Raw genomic sequence first — 19211 nt, forward strand, 5'->3', positions numbered from 1 at the left:
AAGCAGTTTTCTACTTCAGTGACATGAACTTCACTGCATGGATACAAGTGTTATTACCTAGCAGTTGGAGGTAGTCCAATGGATTGGCAAGACTTAAGTCTTCTTAAATCAAGTTATGTATGTCCTTATAATTGTCTGCAAACAGCCGTTATTTCTATTACTTGATATATTTTTTTTTAATGTCTACGTGTAAATGTTTGCCTTGACTTCAAAGGAAGGTGCTGGTTAAAAACAAATACATGTTGAAAGTTACCATATTCTTCATGCTTTGTATGAAGCATGAATAATGCATACATTAATGTTTTAATAATTTTATAGGTGGTAATTCTCAGCTGGACTTTGATGCAATATGTGAAAATGATGACACGGCTATGACGGCTCTTATGAATTACTTGGAGGCTGATGGAGGACTTGGGGATCCAGCTGAACTCAGTGATATACAATGGGCTCTCTAGTTTTGCTTTTTCAAAATAAGAAGGAATGTAAAATCTGTAATGCACAACAACCGTACATCCTCAGTACTGTATTATAATTTTTTAATGTTGCATTTGAATTCATACTTACTGTCTATATATTTTTAAAGACTGAAGCCTTGTTCAGAGAGACAGTTTCTGCTGCACCTATGGAAAAATGCAATATTTTTTTCATGATGAGGAAACCTTGAAATCTTAATATTGAACCATCTGTAACTGGAATGCTTAAAACACATTACTATATTTTTGCTAAGAAGCTTTAACCAAAAGGTACTGTACAATGTACAGGAATTTTTCTTAGTTTTAATACTTTTTATTTATTGTTTTTGTTTCAAATGGTAGAATATTGATTATCCATATTACTTTCTGTAGAACCTACTGTACTTACACAGTTTAAGAATATTTGTAACCATTAAATTTCATTGAAATAATGAGTTGCACACACTACAGTTGTAAAATAAGGTATTGTAATTCTCAAATGATGCAGTTTGTGATTCCTTGCCCTTCTCAGAAGTGCAGTTTTTGTAGTCAAAAGTGAAAATAAAGCATACAGTTCTGGGAGCAAGGATTTGAATGAGATCACCATAACAATCAGAAGAGAATGTTTTGAGAAAAATAGTCACTTCCCCAGTACGCAAACATTATAAGGGTATAAGAAAAGAGCAACACAATCTTAATTACTATTTCATAGTATTTGTAATGTATTATTAGAGGGGCAGTGCATAGAACCTAAGAAAAGTAATGCTATAACTGTAATAAAGCACTTTGGTATCAACACTAGAGAAGTTTGGATAGATTGTCTTGGTTCCAGAGTGAGGCTAGCACTGTTTATAGTGAAAAAATCTTAAAATTCTATAGTATCTTTTATAGTCTCTATGGTTTTGGAGAGATTAGGGTGATTTTCTATTGCTTGAGTCTGTGACTTTTTAAAATATTTGTGTAATATAGTGCTGTCTGTAAGTAAATGCTATATAGGATGATCTTTTGGGCGATAGCTTTTGCAAGAATTGTATCACAGTTACAGCAAATTACTCAAGAACATGGCACTTAATAGGTTGTATTAGAATAATATAGCGTTAGTATATAAAGTGGATCTTTTTATCGCTGGTATTAGAGGTTTAGATAAATTTTTGCATCGATTATATATCATAAAAGCATAATTTTTCTGTTATTTTTTTTAAATTCGGGTAATGAAGGGAAAGCGTTTGAAGATATTTGATACGTGTGCATATTTTTAATACAGACGTTTAAACACAGGCACCACCGTAAGCACTACTGCATTTATTTTAACACTAAAGGTGAGCGATAAGCAGCCTGTTCCAGATCTTTTTACGAAGGCTGAAGTGTGTGAACAAATAGATGTGGTAGCCACTAGATGTCACACTTCTACTGTTGGATAATTACCCTTTCCTGAATGAATACGTAATTTTGTCATGCACTGACTCCCTATGCTTTGACAGAGCAGCTTTATATCTTATAGATATGAATCGTTTTGCAAGTGATGAATTTTTGGTGACGTCTTGTCCAGGTTTTCTAGAGCAGCTTGTTGGATTGATTTTTTTTTTTTAAAGTCTATAGATTTTTTTGCATTTAACTTGCATGTGATTTCCTGCATTCACTTTTTTTTTTACAGACATGGGGCCAAAATTATCTGTTCTCTGGCTTTATTAGAATAAACTTTTCTGTTTCTTCACAGAAAATGAATGTTGGGCTATATCATGGAACAAAGTGAAAAAAATAAACAGGTACTTTCTAAGAATTGATAGAATTCTATTTGTATAAATGAAATTTTAGAATTTCAATTTTTGCCACTGTAAAATGTATTTTCTTTTTTCTATTTTATTCTAGAAATAAATTCTAAATAAAACAAGAAATACTGTGGCTAACACAGATAAATGAGTAAATAAATAACATAAAATTATACAGACTTTCCTCAACATACTTTCTTTTTTAACTGGATTAGTTTGAAAATGGTGCAGATGTTGTTATTGAAGGAGCATATTTATTCTTTCACAAGATTTATATAACCGTCTGGAGTCAAACCACTATTTTTTGATTCTTTTTGGATTTCCCTAAAAAATAAAAACAAAAATGTAACTTTGAGTCTTTTGCAGTCATTGATGAATATTGTGGCTCTCCATTTATTAGATTCTCCCTTTACTATTTGTGAATTTTTCTGGTTTAAAACAGTCTTACAAGAAACAGTGTCACTTGCAAATATTTGTGACAAAATCAATACATACTTTTTAATACAGTTGAGATAGTATGTGCTTATTTCTGTTTGCATAACAATACAGTTCCAGTAAGATACGGACAGATTTTGTTCTTGGCATAGTGCAGGTTATCAGAGGATGTGGTTAAATCGGGTCAATAAAATGTTTTTTTGATGCACTGCTCTTAAGTCTGCTGACAATTCTACCTAATGCTGAATTTGAATATGAAGTACTCATGCTTTCAGATCCCAGGCTCGTTCTCTGAAAATATAAATGGGGAGGTTGAACTAATGTGAATTTTGGTAGCTCAAGATGATATTCCCTAGCCAGGGTAACTTTGTAATCCAAACTAACATGCATTTTCTAGGTACTAAAAACCTCTGATGTTGCAGCTTAATTGGGCCATCTCTGGAAAGGAGAGTGCTTGTAGGCTGTACCTTAAAGAGCCTGTTTGATCAGAAGCAAACAGAGTACATGGATACGATTCTTACAGAGTCTTGCCACAGGTAGGTATGGTAAGTGATAAAGCAGGTGTCAACAGGCTCTTAAAAGCCTCATTAGTTATCGAGGTTGTACTTGGAGGTGGGTCAACTAATTTGTTACCGCAGGCACACATGGAGTTAGAGAAAATCTTGATAGGAGAGGAGTTCTGATATAAACAGCAGCTTATTTGGGAAACCAGTTCCTGTGTTGACAGGAAAACATAAGAGAATTCTTTTCAGAATTAGGAGAATGTGGTGAGAGACAAATACCATCTGTGTATTGTTGGAATGAGAAAGTGATCTGGCTGGGTGGAGGGTAATAGCTGGCTATCACCAGCCTGAGTTAGATCAGAAGTAGACTGCAGGAAGGCCTGGACTGCCATGTAGTGCACAGGATTAAAACAGTGCTTCAGAATACCATTATGTCTTACAGTGGTGAATCATGACAATGTCAATATATTAAACCATAACCTTTGCATTTCCTGTAACGATACTTGACAGTTGTTGTTGTGGGGGCTGGGGGGATCCTTTCTGTGCTGTTTTGGGTGTAATTGCTTCTTGGGAATTCCGTTGGAGGGTTTAGTCAAGTACAGTGCTATTGCATGCATCTAAAGCAGAGCTTCAGTCCATGTTTCTTTCCTGTGGTGTACTGTAGTTCCGGACTTTTCTGTGGATCTTATGCCTTTTTTTAAGAGTATTGGAAAATTTGGCTTACTCACAAGCACAAAAAGCTAAAATTAGGCATTTCAGTGGTTGCTGACAGTAGTGTGTTCCTGTTCATGATCCAGACTGAAATGAAGCATTAATTCTTGCATGAGTGACGCTGCTTCTCCCTAAGCCCTGACTTCTGGCCTCTTTCACTTAGTCTTTTGCTTCCTTTTTGTAGGTTGACATACATCATGTAAATTCATAAAATGTCCTGGAATTCCAGGAAGTAATCATCAGCTGGAAAGCTTTGTGCCATTTTTAGGACTTCTGTGAAGATGATAATTTTATTCCCCATCCTTGATGAGAATTATTTTGTTCTATACAAATATGGAGGTGAAGAGGATACTTGGGGTTATAGGTTCTTGCAGGTTAAAAGATGTAAAACCGTGTTTCAGAGCAGCAGAATTAGAGGATCCAGGAAAAAGGCAAGTGGAGTGGTGAATGAGCTACTGAACTACAGCTTCTGCTGCTGTGGCACATTTGGTGTGTACCTAATTTCTAGAAGGTTCATCTAGATCCCCTTCACCATGACAGATGGCTGTCATGACTAAATTTTCTGGGTTGTTCCTGGCTTAACTGCTTTCAGAAACTTCATATATTCCTGGTGAGGAAAAGACAGAATTCCTGAGACGTGACAAAAATTCTCATGTCACTTGAAAGTAGCCGGTTTCACTGATGCAGATCCTGTCTCTATAGCTCTTCTTATTCGAGATCCTATGGAACAGTTGCCAAGCTATAGCAGCCTACTACATTTTAATTTTTTTTTTTTTTAATTAAGGGCCCTGAGAGCTGTGTACGTTATGTCAGCTTCTGTGAAGTGCTTTTGTTAAATGGGAGAGAAAAAGGAATAAAGTACCTCAGCATGCCTGATTTTTTATTAAAGGATACATTCACATATATATGGGCGGTTACTACACATAACTTTTTACCCTTCAGTTGTTTTCATGTAAAAACCTCTAGAAATAAACACACAATCTTTGGAAATGATAAAAAGTTTTGTGGGAAAGATCTTCCTTGTTTGTTGCTCTCACAATGCTGGCCCTGTCTGGATGGTAAAAGTTTTCTTCCCCAGCATTTGCAGATACCAAGTGTACATGACCTGACATAAGTAATCTGTCCTACAAAACTTAGGGGACTTTCGCACAACTGGGAGAAAATAACATAATTAATAGGCTCTTTTGTAACAATGAAGTATATCAGTGTGTTTCTAGAAGGGACTGTAAAGTGAGCAGCAGAACTTTGAACAATATCTCGGGTAATATGCAATGCTTTTAAACAACAAATCTGACTTCAAAGATTGCTTCTTTCATACATCTTACAGACAGGGCTATATCGTAGAGAAGACAATACTACTGGGGCTTTAGTTTTTAGACAAAATAATTTAAGATGAATTCATAAAAAATTATTTGACAGGAGTTGTTCCATCCTTAGGCTTCATCTTGTCAAAATAGGATGATAAGCAAATTGGTTTCTTAACCCCTCATACTTTATATACATTTGATTTGCCAGGTCTTTAAGAATACTCTTTTTTTTCTGGACAAATATAGTTGCAGTATCAGATAATGTTTTTGTTATCATTAGAGAGATAGTAAATCTCTTTAAAAAAACAAATAAACAAAAAAACCCACAAAAACCAACCAACCAAAACCACCAAAACAAAACACCAACACAAAACAAAACAAAAAACCAGGCAGGTGAACTTTGTGTTGTTTCAGGAAGATACAGTCAGCTGCTAAACACTTGTTCTGAAGAGCTCCAGGCTGGTTGCACTTCATTCTGTGTGGAATGTAAGAGCAGCTATGGTGTTTAAGACTGCCCGTTCTGCTGCGGGCAGCGATGGACATGAGCTGACTCCTTAAGACAGTTAATAGGATAAGCACAGAAGCTGCTTCAACTGCTTTCAGCTCAGGGGATTTCCTGAGCTTGATTGGTTTGTCCATTTGGTAAATCCTGAAGGATGTCTATTCCAAGCGTGACTATTTGACCACCCCTCCATTGAGCCCATGGAAACTCCTTGTACCCGCAGACTCCTTTAATAGGGAGTGCCATGGGCCTCCTCCCTGTTGCAGAAAGAACCACTTTTCTCTGTTCTGGCTCCTGCTAGCTTCATCTGCAGATTACTACTTCATTTGTGGATTGCTGCTTCTGGTACTGGAACAACAAACAGTTGTTTCTTACCTTCTGTCTCTATGCTACTCATGGCTTCTTAAGTTTTTATGACAGTCCCCCTTTATGAGCCCCCAGCTTTAAAACTTTTAAAATCATACAGTTCTTCAGAGCTGTCTTGCTCGTGGTTTACTACAGTAATTTACAGCGTGCTCCCAGATAGTCTTTTCAAAAAACCCCATATATTTAGTTTCTTGTGGTATGTTTTAACTCTTGGGGGCATTTTGCATCCAAGTTCTGTAAGGAACTTGAAGTTTCCAGTATAAAAACATGTGTTGTGTATCTCAAAAATCAGAGGTCATTATTCCCGAGTTCTTACAGTTGCTTTGGTAGAAAGCCATGGGAAACACTCCAATGTTGTGGGAGTTTGCAGATAAACAGAAAGATCAAATGAGTGAAACTCCAGATACAGTTGCAGGAAAAATACACATTTTTCACAAAAAAAAAAAAAAAAAAAGGACCGTCGGGACAACTACTTAAATAATCTAAAATGCAATTCTATACCATGGTACAAGCAGGATGCTTGTATGAGTAGAGCTGTGGCATGGTGCTCTGTCAGTTCCTTTGTGATAAAGCAAAGGGGGCTGGATTGATTGTTCTCTATCTCCATCTTTGCCATATTTAAACCAAGTATTTACTGATTCTGGTAAGCTTTCTTATCACGATCACTTTAATGGTGTTTTGGATTTGGTGATAAGCATAAGGGTTAGTAACTTTAAAAATGGTGAAGAGGATTACTGATAGCAGTCTGAGGGGAAAATATTTTAAAGTGGATTATTTTCCTGCTTAGGCTAGTATGTAACTGCTGCCTTTTCAGGCAGTCACTGAAAAATCAACCCCATTTCAAAATTGTCGAACTTAGGTTTCTACGGATTATCTAAACAGAATTTGAAACTTTACCTATCAATCTGGAAGGAGCTGGGCACAGTGCTGAGTGGAAGTTGCACTGTTGGAACGGCTTGTTTGTGTTAGTAAATATGATCCTTTTTAGAAGGACTGCAAGTTACCATTGCCAACTCGTCTTGCTGCTTTCAGCCTGGTTTTGGTACCTTATTTTAATCAAGCTAAGGCATTAAGACAAGGTAATAGGGAATAAGGCTTTCAAAATTTGGATTTGAGACATTTGCGGTCTTGATGACTGTCCCACTCAAATGCAGAGTTCAGGTATTTTTTAATAAGAAATTTGGAAGATGTAACTTGGAGTCCAGTTACTTACATTTTTATGGCAGGAAGCTTTTCATAGGACAGAACTTCTTTTTCCAGTAGTCCTAATTCAGTCCATTGTACGTCAAGAAATAACTCTGGTTACTGATGTGGGAAGTAGGCACATGCTGTATAGGATACCCAGATTGCCTTTTCCTCTGAAGTGGTCAGACTTTCATAGATATTTTCATTTGGTCACTGATGTGCAAGGAAATTTATGGGCACTTCTATTTGTAATTCAGTGAAATACCCAGTGTGATCTTGTGTATGCCAATGGAAGATTAAGCCCTTCCTTGCCATTAAACAACTTGGGAAACTTCTTCCAACCCTCCAAATAGCTGTAATGGAGAATGAGCTTTTAGCTCTTTGCAATTTTGTTTCTTCTGAAAGTTAAGTTGCACTGAGAATGCAGACTAGAATTTATAGGATTTTTAATAAGTCCCATGTGGACTTTAACATTGTAATTAATTTATACTAGCAAAAACTTGACTCCACAACAATCGCTAAGATTCTTTGCCTCTGGCTTCAGCGTGGCCAAGATCAATATTAAGAATAATTGCAAGGTGACTGTTAAAACTGAAGTTCAAAGTAGAAAAATGGGCTGAGTATAAATCCTCTCTGCAGACAGGCTGTGGTTTTTTTCTGTTCTTTCTCTGCAGTTAACATTGGATAGATGTATGGGCATTTAGATATATAAATTGATATATATTTAATTCACATAGGCTGCAGATGAGATCATTATAGCAGAACTTGCTTTGTTGCTTGTAGATATAGTAATGCATCTTTTAATGAGACCAAACTTTCTAAATGTTGTAGCTTTTCAGGAACTGATAAATTTAAGTCATGTACAGCTGTTGATAGCTAAGAAGAAAAAAAAAAAAAAAGCAGCAATGCTCACGTACTGCACTCAAGGTTAGTGCCACAGTTAATGACATGTAGAAGAAGTTATATTCAAAAAGAGCATTTTGCAAGATGTCTGTGTCAAAACCATGACATTAGTTCACATTTCACATAATTTATTTCATAGATAAAAATAACAGCAAAAAGGTTCTTCAGTATTTCCACTGAGGATGCAGTGTGTTTCTGCGATCTCAGGGAGTTATATCTTTGAATAGTTTTTAAATTGAGTTTCAGCATCTTGGTGGAAATACACATCATATTCTAGCTAAGATATGCAGTTGTCCACTTCACATTTTAAAATTCATATAAAACGTTTTGCAAAAGGCGTAAATTGTTGTAGAGTCTTAATGATGTTTATTATCATTACCGCCTTTCATGATGGCTAAATTTAATCATCAGTTAAAAAAACTGCAGTCCTCAGTAGCTGTTCAGGAGGAGTTCTGAACATAATAAGATGTTCATTTTACGAGCTTTAATTTTGAAATAGTGGCCTGAAATTGATTATACATGTTTGATTTTGAGCTGGAAATAGTATAACCGATGATTGGTTTTAAACAAGCGCTTTTAAAATATCTGCTGTGTATGAAAGGATGCTGTTTGTTTTTTTTTAATGATATAGCATTTTCCTGCAGAAGGATCCCTGCTTTACTGATACTACTAATGATGTGATAATGCTGTGCAGTACTGTCTTGAGAAAGTGTAGGGCTAGTTCTGAACAGGCTGTTTTGTATATGGCACAGTACAGCACCATAAGCACACCAGTGAATCCTAGAAATGATCTAGTTATGATAGCAAAGCCTGTAGGACTAACGTAAGTGGCTTGTCTTCCACCATCTAGCTCCAGATCCAGCTTGGGTATCTCTACAAAGCACTACTCAGTATGGTGTAAACGTAGCCTAAAAGCTTAATCTTGCAGACGTTTTAAGGTAAGTAGCTTTATTCACTTGACTAGCTCTGTTCAGAATTAGCCACATGTTTAAATAAGTATTTGCACTTGGAATGTAAAAGGTAGAATTAAACTCCACAGATTAAATAGCTGCTTTCAGTGGTGGTGAAGTGAAAGCTTGTGGCAGCACAGTAATTCTGCACTGAAAGTAAAAAAGAGAGAAAATAAGAAAAACAGGTGGAGCCACAGACAAAAAAAAATATCACTTTTTAGCAAAGGTTGACAGCATCAAAATTATATTGAGATATTTGTAAAATTGTAGCTAAAAATTAATAGAAGTGATCTGCACCTCAATTTTAAACCTGATTAGGTTTTTAGTGCAACAATTTCAGTCAAAATATTTCTTAAAGAAATGCACAGGATCATTACCATTAGCAAAGGTATTAATAGCATTTTCTTGAAAATATACTTCAATAAACACTAACAAATCACCGAGTTCTTTCTGCATCAGAGACAACGCTCTGGAGTTCAAGGGGCATTTGCTGAAACTTCAGGACAAATGTTAATGATGGGCTGAGCAAAACTTCTACTGTAGTAATAGGAAACTTGGCTGAAGAGCAAAGCCAGGATAAACGTGAATTCAGCCATCATTTAGCTTAAGCGAAGCCATACAGAAATAGCTGCAAACTTTACTAAACAGATGTGACTTCCCTTTTGTAAACTCAGGATACCACTTCCAGATTTTTAACTTTGTCTATCAGTTCTCAATGTTATAGCTATTCTTACGATTGCTGTGTATTTTTAGCAATTAACTTACTTTCCTAAAGCTTATAAACTGAAATGAAAACATTTTCCAGTCCTGCCTGTTGACACTCGCGCCACTGTACAGGAATAAGGGAAAGAATCATGGGGCCAGAAGGAGACCAAGAAAGGGAGCACGCTTCTGTTCGCAAGAATGAATGAGTCTCTCCTGAAGTGACCACATTACTTCTAATCTAGCTCAAGATGAAAACTGATCGTTCACTGCTGAAGTTGGTTTTTTTCCAAATAGGTGAGATCTTTACGTACACCTGAATCGTAAGGAAAATGAAGACTAATTATTGGTAGGGATTTGAGTCGCCCAGCTGGCCTCACTAAATCTGTTTCTCTCCTTAAGACTTTCTGTGGAAAAGGAGTGAGTTTAGTACTCTTACTTGGCTTGTATTTTCAAAGTGTACAATGGAGTGAGGTGCCATCTCTGGCTGCACTTCCATGAGAAGTGAAGGCCTAACCCTCTCATGCTTCTTCAAAAATATCTGCTCTTCAGTCACTTGGCATATACCCATGTTTTCCCATACATAATAAGTCTTGGTGTAAAGACAAGTGCAAATTAAAACAGCGACATGCTCAACAAGACTGACACTTTCATGTTTGAATGTTATGCACTACCCCCAATCTCACTGTATGGCGTAACAGAGGTAACTCAGAGCAGTGTCTCACCTCATCTGTCTCCTGAAATAAGGAGGATTCAAATAGGTTTTTACCTAGTCTGCATAATGAGAAACCTGCCATGAGACTAACTTAATCTATAAAATCTCATTATGTAGGTTTTCATTTGGGGTTATTCATCAGTACTGTGGCAGAATTACATCACTTAAATTAGTTTAATGCTGAGAAGAGGGATTGGATCATTGAATCTGAAACCCTGCTAGGATAGCACAAGTATTACTGCTGTTTGCAGCTCACCAACATCTATTGCTGTGGGTTTGTTACCTGTAGTTTTGGAAAGGGGGTCTATTTTTCTTAATCTTTCACTAATGCTAAAATAATGTGGATTCATAATGTTACCAATGAAATTTCTCCGCACCAAGGACTATCACAAAGTAGAATAAAAATACTTAGCATAGGTATTTGTGCAACTGTGCAACTTCAAAGATTACTGCCTGAAGCTAGGTGTTAGTCTTTTTACAGAAGTAGAAACTTGGATATAGACATCAAATGCCTTTGTCCCAAGGCTGTGCTAAAAGATCCTAATCCATAGATTTTTTTGATGCTGTGCTATCTCTCCACACACCTCAACTTGGATGCAAAGATATTTCTTCAGCCTGAGAGGATGCAACAAATTCACCTTCAGTTTCCTTGGCTGCTTTGCCAAGTTTGCAAACCCAGGTTATAATGTGGTACCAGTTGTGATTGTATTTGTTTTGTAGTATGTAAATGCTTATGCCTCAGATACTGGGGTGGCCATACTCATGGGTTTTGATCCTCGTGAATTTAGTAGGTTTGCAGTTTGTAGTCAAAAGGTACAGTGCAGATGTGATATGTTTGTAATTCTCAGTTCTGAGAGTCGCCAGGTAAAGGGTGATTCTCACAATGGGGGCTTATGACAGCAGGCAGGAAACAGAAAATGTTGAGCTGAAACAACACAAAGTAGGAAAATTGTTGGGTCCATGATTCGTCAGGTCTTTATTTCAAAACAAGTCAGGATCTAGAGCCAAAGTCAAAAACCTACTTGCTATTTTAATTGGCATGATAAGGTTGAGACCATCAGCTGTGCAAAACTATATTGCTCATAAAATCCCATGCTTTTGGGTAAAGGGCACGACTGACCCATCCTGGTTGCAGTAGCCTTGCTTCTTGGCAATGGCTGGGCAGATGGATGGACTCCAGTACTTTAACATCAGTGTCTACAACTTAATTTGTCCTCATGAGGGCTACTGAGAGTTTTTCCTCAACCTCACAAGGAGCTAGGGCAGGCTCTTTAGACACACTAAAGATTGCATTCAAAGATGTGTGTTGATGCAGATGTTTTTGTAAACCCATGAAAGAGAAGGAAATTGAGGGAGCTCTTCAATAGCTATTTTTATTCTACCTTACACCACATACACAAGGATACTGAGTTCAACAAGCATGCATTTTAAACAACTAGCCTGGTGCTTGGAATATCCGTGTCTAATTTTGCTGCTTTGCTATAGGCAACCTGTGTGACCTTTGGACTTCACTTAATATCATTGTCTCTGTTCCCCACCTGTGAAAACAAGGCTCAAAGTACTCCACACTTCAAAGACCTTTTTGTTGAGAATAATTGCTTTACTGTTACAGTAAGAACAATCATAAAGTGCACAAGGCAGAGGAACATGACACATTAGTGATACTCTGCTAGTTTTCCTGGGAAAGCAGCACATATGGAGACTTAATAATTGCCAAATGTAATTATTGTCAAGCTAAGGTTGTATTTCTGAACAACGTGTAGAGTAGATAGCTAATGCCATATCGCTATAAGGAAATCAGTGTTGTAGCTTGTTTTGTAGCTCAGGAATGGGCTGGAAAGTTCTTGCCAATTTGTCCATGAATTAGTGTATCATTAGGTTAAAACCTAGACAAGGAATATCAGAGAATGCTGGAGTGGCTGGACTTCAAGACCTTGAGAAGTCTTTTGTCTCCTGCTCTTGGCTCTCCTTGCTTGATGAGGAATGCTGCAGTCTTAAAGTAATTATTTTGTTGGTAGCTCTTCTTGAAAAGCAGAATAAGCATGATGAACCAAACTTGAGTTGCATATGAGAAGCTGCACTTGCAAGCAGTGACACCATTTTTCAGCTTGATTAATTAAAGTTTAATCAATAGCTGGGACACAGCTGTTGACAAGAAAACCAGCATATGGAGCTGATCTGTGATTGTCTGAAAAGAATAAGAACTTGTGCACACATTAGCCCTACACTTCTGTTAATGGCAATTGCAGATTGACAGTAAGTCTGAGTTCTTACTGTGACTTGACTTTTTAAGGTTTTGGAGAAAATGGCATGTGAAGATGAGCTTTGTGCTAAAAGTGAATCCGGTGGTGTGCTGCTATCTATAGAATTTCCTGTCTCACAATAGCCCACCCAGCTGTCTTCTCTATAGCTGAATATTCAACCCTAAGTAATGATGCACAGATGACATAATTCTGCAATGCAGCACAGTGCCAATGGCAGCTGTAGATTTGCTATCCCCGCATGTTAATACAGACTACAGAGGCTTTAGTGTCTCACTGAAAAAAATTGTACGGCCAAAACATGCTGCTTGGGAATTGCAGATTTACCTGCGGGGTTGCTGGGTTTGTACTTGTAATTCTTCCCTTAGGTGCTTTTAGCACATGTTCCCTGTAGTGTGCAGAGTGTAAAGTGATGTTACTCCCTAAGACTGAGAGAGGTTTGAAATCTCTAAGAGAAGGCTATCCATAGAAGTACCTGAATCTACACACTTCTCCATCAGATGTGGCTAACCGCTATTTTGCACCTGACCTTGATGATCCATTCTTCATCATCAGATATTACTGCCAAGACAGCTACTTTGAGATACATCTAGGATTAAGGGATTCTACAAAAAAATCCAACCTTTACTTAAATGAGATTCCCAAAGTTAGGACTCGCAGGGCCTTGTTTGCTGCCAGTTACTGAGCTGAGCAGTGCTGTCGCTGAAAGAGTCACCCAGAACATTCCCATCACAGAGACAGCACTCAGGTTAGGCCAGAAAAAGCATTTCGGTTTCTCTGAAATTCTGCAAAATGTTGGTCCCAATTACTAGAAAGCAGATGGGAACAGAAGATTCACCATCTTGTGTACGTGGCAGAGGCTGGGAATGTGCAAGGAACCCCAGTGGCTCAAGGGGGAATCCTCCCTGGGCACCGCGCCTGCTCCCCAGCTTGCACAGCCACATAAAATTGCAGCTATGGCACTGTCTTTCTCAGCATCTGGCCTAATGTGTCACCATGGGGAATCTTTGATTTAACTGACAGATACGGACGGCCACAGAGCCAGGTAGGTCCCCAGTGAGTGCACCACTGCACGTGCAGCAGAACAAGTTATTCCAAACAAAGTTTGTGCTAGCTTAGGTTCAGAAATGTCCCCTCCAGATCTGCCTGCTCTGGTGGGTAATGCTTTGCTTTAAACATCATTCTGTGCTGTTTTGACATTTCCACCTCCTGCAAGCTACAGAGCTTGTCTAAAAAAGCCGGAGGGGCTTTTTTCGTGAAGTGGGAGCATTTAAGCAGATGGGCAGATCTGCTGCAGGGCACCAACAAACAAATGATACCAACCCTCACTGAACATAGTGCAGATGCAAATTTCAGCTGTCAAAGAGATGCACTTGCTCCTTCCATGCCATCAGGGTATATACCTCACGAAGATGGAGGCACAGCTCTGTGATGTCCTGTGGTTATATTATAGGTTCGTGCCTCCAGAAGCTGCTTATGTAGTTTCAAACAGAAGGCAAGTATCTGCAACAGGTTATGGCAAGGGATGGAGGAGAAAGACAAGGGTAAGATGACTGGAGATTGCTGTTGTGTCTCTTAGCATCTCTTCTTGGTGAGGATTCATTTCTGGTTTGTGTTCAAAACGATACCATCCTTGCCTCCTCTGCTGCTGCCCTCCAGCCCGGGCACAGTGAAGGACAGTGGGTTGCATAAGAAGATGTTTCCCAGGCTACCCCCTCTTGTTCTCGTGCTCCCCATAGCAATAAGCTGTGGCATCTCATTCAGCCATTTTCACCATAATACTTTATTGATGCTGGAAGTTCAGATCATTATTTACAGAGATTATTTCCCCCTGTGGAACTCCAAAAGCTATTGGCAGGCCTGCACAATGCTTGGGCTAGCTGCTTCCCCACCGAAAGCAAATTCCAGGTTACATCAGTCTTGAGACCTGACGCAGGGGAAGGGATGTGAGCTCTAAGCAGAGCGAGAACTTGTTTCCGATGCCCCTTTTTTGGAAATGCTGTAGCTACATTTGGGTTGGATGAGACAAATTTTTTGTAACTGCCTGAAACGCACTTCGGTTGAAGTCGCTGTGGGCCCATGTCAGTCTCCCAGTTCTCCTTTGATGTCTGTCTCCCAATTAATGCAGGAGCAATCAGCTGCATAATTTTTATGAAAAGCAGGAGTTTGGCTTGCCTTAATGTCCTTCTATATGTAAAAAAAGACATATTTAATTTAAAAATACTACCATATACTTAGTGCATCTTTAGTAGCTGACAGCCCAAACTGATTACCATAGCTGACAGGGATCCTGTGGGCTGAATGATGATAGAGGACATGAAAGGCCTGTGATTTTTAAGGCTTTTTTTCCATCATACTTTATCATAAGAAATGCAGCACAGTTTCTGTCCTGCGTTGCTGAAACGCTCTCCGTGATCTCCTGTGCTCGGGGGGCTCCTTCATGGTTTGAAAAATTTTGCAGTAACTTTCTTCCCGTGAGTTTGTTAACAGGAGTTCATGATGAAACGCCAAACGATGTCCTTCCAGCACACAGGGTGGGGGGGGTACGTGGTGCTGGGCTGGAGGACTGGCGAGCAGAGCTGCTGGCTTCTGCTGCTGATTCCTAACCCTGGCAAAAGCCTTGCCTAAGTTGCTCGCTTTTGCTCGGCCTTACCAGTAAGGCAGCAGCAAGATCGCCCCAGGGGAAAGGCATTGTGGCCCAGGTGATACAACCCCCTCGGGTAGGTACCTGCAGCAGAGCAGAGCTAGACCATGGGCCTCGAAACAGCCGCCCACCAAGACCTCACTCAACCCCATTCAAAGCCACCCCGCCAGCGGCTGCCTCGTGTCAGCCTGCCTGTGCCACCCCAGCACCTGGGAGACGGGGGATAGGGGAGCAGGGTGGCCGTGCATGGCGTGTCCCCAGACGGCAGCGGGTCCCTGCTGGTCCCCTGCAGGGACAGCAGGCGCTCTGGCGGCAGCTGAAGAAAAGAGGCTGGCCACCGTGGCCGGACCTGGGCCTGGGCATCTGTAGGGGAGGTGGCAAAGAAGAGCTTGTTAAACCGCCATCATCTGCTGAACCGTGGTGGCTGAGAGGTGCCCTCAAGCCACACTTTCACCATGAGCTTGCTCCGGTGGGTTGGCGGGACCCCCTGCCCCAACCACACACAGCCAAACCTCCTGCCTGGGGGCCACGCCGTGCCCCGGGTGCACCAGCAGGCCTCATCCACCCCAACGCCTTCCCCTAGGCCCCACAGCCCAGGGAACCATTTTGGTGCCAGCCTTGGCCATGCCTCTGCCCAGCCCCGTCCCTGCTGTAGCTGATCATGGACCCCCCCTCAGGGTGGGGGTGGGTGTTGGGAGCTTTAAGCTACTCCTTAAATTCATTTTCCAGCTCGCTTGAGTGGAAAGTTTTGATTTGCTTTGTTTATTTATAAACACGGCAGAGGTTTGTCCGGCATGGCGGTCAGTGAGCCCCAAGGGGCTGGACAGACAGGGAGGTGGCACGGCAGGCCCCGGGCGAAGCACCGGCGCTCCTGAGCCACCGCCGTGCGTTGCTGATGGCGCATTTCAGCAATTCGCTCTCTGCCATCGCGGCTCTAGGGGATGTGACTAACAGTGCCATACGCCCCCTTCCCCGTCCCTCTGCGGGGTCACCTGCTGCCACAGAAAATACATTGCTGTGAATGCAGCACATCATTCAGAAACATCTTTTAAGAGTGTATGTATCGCATATTTATTTCATATATATCGTTTTCCCCTAACAAAGGTACTATTACTCGCACGTGTATGGGTCCTGAGACTAAAAATAAGCTGTAGGGGGTAAGTGAAGAGGAGCCAGCCTGAAGCCAGCCTGGAAACCAGCACACGGCTAATCGAGCGAAGCCTGGACCAAAGGAGGCGAAGAAAAATACGTACCCATCTCACGCAGGAATGAGAAAACAGATAATTTACGTGGCAGTGTTTGGTGTTTTACCCCTGCAGTACCCGTGTGCAGGGGTGGAAGCTCACTGGTTCCAAGCGGCGTGGGTGGGTGCCCTGCACGCTCGGCCTCTGGCTCAGTTCTCTGTGTGCACACGCTGTTCAAAAACACTCTCTCCTTCAGTATTTTTAACTAACCACACAGACCATTACAAGCATGCTGTCCATGGAAGAAACAATGCAAAGCTCATCATTGCATATTTTTCATTAAAACGTAACCGATTTAGAAGGATCATTTGCAGCTGGTGAAGTGCTTGCTGCTGATCACAGTGTCCCTCAAAATGCAAGCATGTAGAGAGGTGCCGCTTTCATTCCTCGCTTTTATTCACAGCTTAGCGAGGAACATAAGCTTTTTGGTGTTTAGTTCCCAGTTAGTTTCTCGGCTTTGAACTTATTGCTATTTCTGTTTCAGATTATTCAACTTGTTCAGCTCCAATATTCTTTCTGCACATGTAAAAAAATCACTTTTATCAAAAGCTGGTTCAGTTCAGCCAATTCTTGTTCCAGATGTTCAGATGGTAATTCCATCAGTTCAGTGACTTTATGTCCTTTAAAACTTTAACAGCAAACGTTTATGGTTTTCACCTTGAATTTCATTTCATTCATTTGAAAAAATATATATTAAACATATGTTTTAATACCTAGTGTAAGAATTTCACGCTTTATTTTAAATAGGCTTACATCTTAAGTAGGCTATTGAATTATTAATGAATCCAGCTTAAGTGTTTACTTATGTATATGTAAAAGTATATGAATATACTTTAAAAGAAAACAAGATTTTTAAATATCATGCAGTCTAAAGTCCTGATTTTCAAAGATTAAGGGAGACATTTATGTTTGCAAAACACTTGCCAAAAGATAATGGTTACTTCTGACTCCTGTTTTATCTTAAATGTGAAAACATCATTCCTTGGATGCCTAAGATGGATTGAAACATCTTCTGAATGTTCCTTGCACGTGTTTTGTATATGAATTAAAGGCCTCATATCTGAACTTCCTGACATTTTTGTTTGAATTTTAAGGCGGTTTATGTACAAATATAGCAGTACTGTAGGCAGTTATACAGGAAGCCATCTGAGTAAGGGGAACTGGAGAGTAAGTTATTTGGAAATGCTTCAATAGTTCTTTACTGAACTGAGGATTAGAAGAAATATCCTCAGATGTTAAGAAGAAATGACAATAACTTTGATCACTTAAATCTGAAACTTTCTTTAAGAACCTTTTTAAGAGAAAGTATTTATTTTAGGAACCTGAGACATTTTTATACAAGATGGACATAGCTGTTCTCACTGAAACAGATCTTCGGTCTCGGAGGTCTTGATGAAATCTGCAGTGCATGGCACTCTGTTACCTGAATTAATGGAGAGCTGTCTCTTTAAAGATGTTCTCAGAAGTTTTTGGCACAAAGCCAAAGCCGCCACAACAGATCTGCTGATGCAGGATCCCAGCCCTCATGCCTGTGCATTAGCAAATTGTGCATTAATGAGCTGATAGGGCTAGTAAAACCATTTTGCACAACGGCGTTTAGCCAACCAGACGTGACAGCCGCAGGTGTTTTCATGAAGCCAAGCTGCCAGAGGAGGTGTGCCTTCCATCTTCAGTAAGATTAGACTCAGAGTATAATTAGTCTCGTCTGAGACGCATATTGGCTTATCCATCCTTACGGTGTTTTGTTATGCTTCCCTGTTTTCTATGCTTTGCTTTTTCTTTTGCATGTGTTTAACCTTTTATAATTCACGAGCCTGCTCACTTCTGCAAGCTGTGTTGCATCCAGCCTGCCTGTCTTGTCGCTGCGAAGGAGCTGCGGTGGCAGCAGGATGCCTAAAATGAATGCAGAAGGTACAGCTCAACAAGACAGAGCGACCCCGCAGCCTGGCAGTACTTCTGTGCTGTTTGCTTGCCACTGTGCATCCATCCCAGCCTTCACCTCCTTACTTGCACAGCACTGCTTTGACTAGGCTAAATGGTACTTCAGTAAGATATTCAGATACTTCTGTAATGGGGCAAGGGAACCATTTCTCCTGAAATTTCAGATAACTTAAATTCAGTTCATCCTGCACACCTTTTCATGAGAATGCCGAAGTGTGATTTTAATTTTTTCCCATTGTCTGTCTCATGAATGGTCCTCCAATAGTTTGTTTTAGGTAAATAATGTAAATATTGTTAGTTCTATAGGTTTAGTGAAGTTGTATTTATAAACTGTTCATATCTGCCATACTAACTCAGAAAGACGTACTCTCCACTTAAACAAAATCCCTTTGTCCCTTCTTCTACTTATCCTTAACACAAAAAGACAGGGCTCACAAGTGAAGTGGAGAATGAAGATAAGTTTGATGGTTTTTCTAGCCTAAAAAATAGGTATCTTCCACGAAGAAAGCTTTATTCTCCTCATTCCTAAGGCGTAAACTCTCTGGAGAGACAGAGAGGGAGACCAAAACCGATAGCAGCTACACTGATGATCACCATCTCCTTGTGCTTCCCCTGAGCTGT

General features: G+C 39.9%; 1 protein-coding gene across 11 annotated transcripts in view; it reads left to right on the forward strand.

The window, feature by feature from the left end:
• BMAL2 (basic helix-loop-helix ARNT like 2) overlaps positions 1–17694 on the forward strand; it is a 54723-nt gene extending 37029 nt beyond the window's left edge. For 2 of the 11 annotated variants that reach the window (XR_012044539.1, XR_012044540.1), the window contains 5 exons: positions 319–743; positions 2170–2218; positions 3054–3192; positions 8984–9071; positions 9889–17694. Coding sequence is in view for 1 of the 11 variants with exons in the window: in XM_072875619.1 (XP_072731720.1) it covers positions 319–455 (137 nt within the window). In the remaining 10 variants the exon portion in view is untranslated. Of the gene's footprint in view, positions 1–318; positions 2577–3053; positions 3193–4054; positions 4640–8983; positions 9072–9888 lie in introns of those variants that run through there. The other 9 variants (XR_012044531.1, XR_012044529.1, XR_012044532.1 and 6 more) reach the window with 9 other exon arrangements.
• Positions 17695–19211: the final 1517 nt, after the last annotated feature.

The sequence above is a fragment of the Ciconia boyciana genome, chromosome 1 (assembly GCF_034638445.1).
Source record: "Ciconia boyciana chromosome 1, ASM3463844v1, whole genome shotgun sequence".
NCBI lineage: Eukaryota > Metazoa > Chordata > Aves > Ciconiiformes > Ciconiidae > Ciconia > Ciconia boyciana.